The sequence below is a fragment of the Otolemur garnettii genome, unplaced genomic scaffold, assembly GCF_000181295.1.
Source record: "Otolemur garnettii isolate 467f Iridium unplaced genomic scaffold, OtoGar3 scaffold00338, whole genome shotgun sequence".
Lineage (NCBI taxonomy): Eukaryota > Metazoa > Chordata > Mammalia > Primates > Galagidae > Otolemur > Otolemur garnettii.
Genome location: NW_003852733.1, coordinates 91,143 through 92,326, shown reverse-complemented (window position 1 = coordinate 92,326; position 1,184 = coordinate 91,143). Strand labels below are relative to the sequence as shown.

The following is a 1,184-nucleotide window of genomic DNA, read 5'->3' as shown; positions in this document are numbered from 1 at the left end:
GCAGGAAAAGAGAAAAGTCACATTTTCTTCTTCATGTAGAAGCTCATTGTGCCTTAATCTCTTGTGACAAGGTACAGATGAGTGTGGCTGCTTCTCCACTTCATGGTTCTTCTGCCTGTGAGTGTGGTGGTAGAAGATGAAAGGGTTGTGCTGATGCCTTGGAATGCATATTCTCAAGTATCAGCTGTGATTTGTCTGGAAGATTTGTCTGCTTCCTAGAGAAGCAGGAAGAAGAGGAAGAAATGGCTAGCTCTCAGGTAAGAGTCTCCTAGGTCAGGGGCTGTATCCTACTTTTACGCCTAGAAGTTTGTGTATCAGCACCTCACACCAATTTCTCCTCAAGTTTATTCAAGCTGTTGCCCTGGATAGACTGCCATGGCATCACAGCTCACAGCACCCTCCAATTCGGGCTCATGTGATCCTCTTGCCTCAGTTTTTTCTGTTTTTAGTAGAGACAGGGTCTCACTTTTGCTCAGGCTGGTCTTGAACTCGTGAGCTCAAGCAATCCACCTGCCTGGGCCTCCCAGGGTGCTAGGATTACAGGCATGAGCCACCATGCCTGACTTGTTTTTATTTTTGTTTTGTGGGTTTTTTTTTTTTGAGACTGAGTCTCACTCTGTTACCCTGGGTAGAGTGCTATGGTGTCATAGCTCACAGCAACTTTAAATTCTTAGGCTCAAGCAATTCTCTTTCCTCAGCCTCCTGAGCATCTGTGACTGTTGGTGCCCACCACAATGGCTGCTTTTTCTATTTTTAGTAGACCCGAAGTCTCGCTCTTGCTCAGGCTGGTCTTCAACTCCTGAGCTGAAGAAATCCACCTGCCTCAGCACTCTGTAGGATTACAGATGTGAGCTGCCGCACCCAGCCTGGTTAAAGTGCTTTTTGGAGAAATTCCTCCACTATAAATAAAGTTAATTATTTTGTTTTTCATTTCATCATTAGTCCCATCATATTCCCTATCTTGCGGAGTTTTACTGAATAATGCACATAAATCATCACTTTTAATCTGAAAGTACCCCTTTCCTCTTTTTTGTTTGTTTGTTTTGTTTTTTGAGACATAGTCTCACTATGTCGCCCTCGATAAAGTGTTGTGGTGTCATAGCTCACAGCAACCTCAAACTCTTGGGCTTAAGTGATTCTCTTGCCTCAGCCTCCCAAGTAGCTGGGACTACAGGTGCCCGCCA

The 1,184-nt window shown here is 44.7% G+C and overlaps 1 protein-coding gene across 1 annotated transcript in view; it reads left to right on the top strand.

The window, feature by feature from the left end:
* The first annotated feature begins 140 nt into the window (after positions 1–140).
* Positions 141–1,184, top strand: part of LOC111722737 (zinc finger protein 2 homolog) — a 63,096-nt gene continuing 62,052 nt past the window's right edge. Inside the window, 1 exon segment of the mRNA XM_023509078.1 lies at positions 141–257. Coding sequence (XP_023364846.1) covers positions 243–257 — 15 coding nt within the window. The 5' untranslated portion in view covers positions 141–242.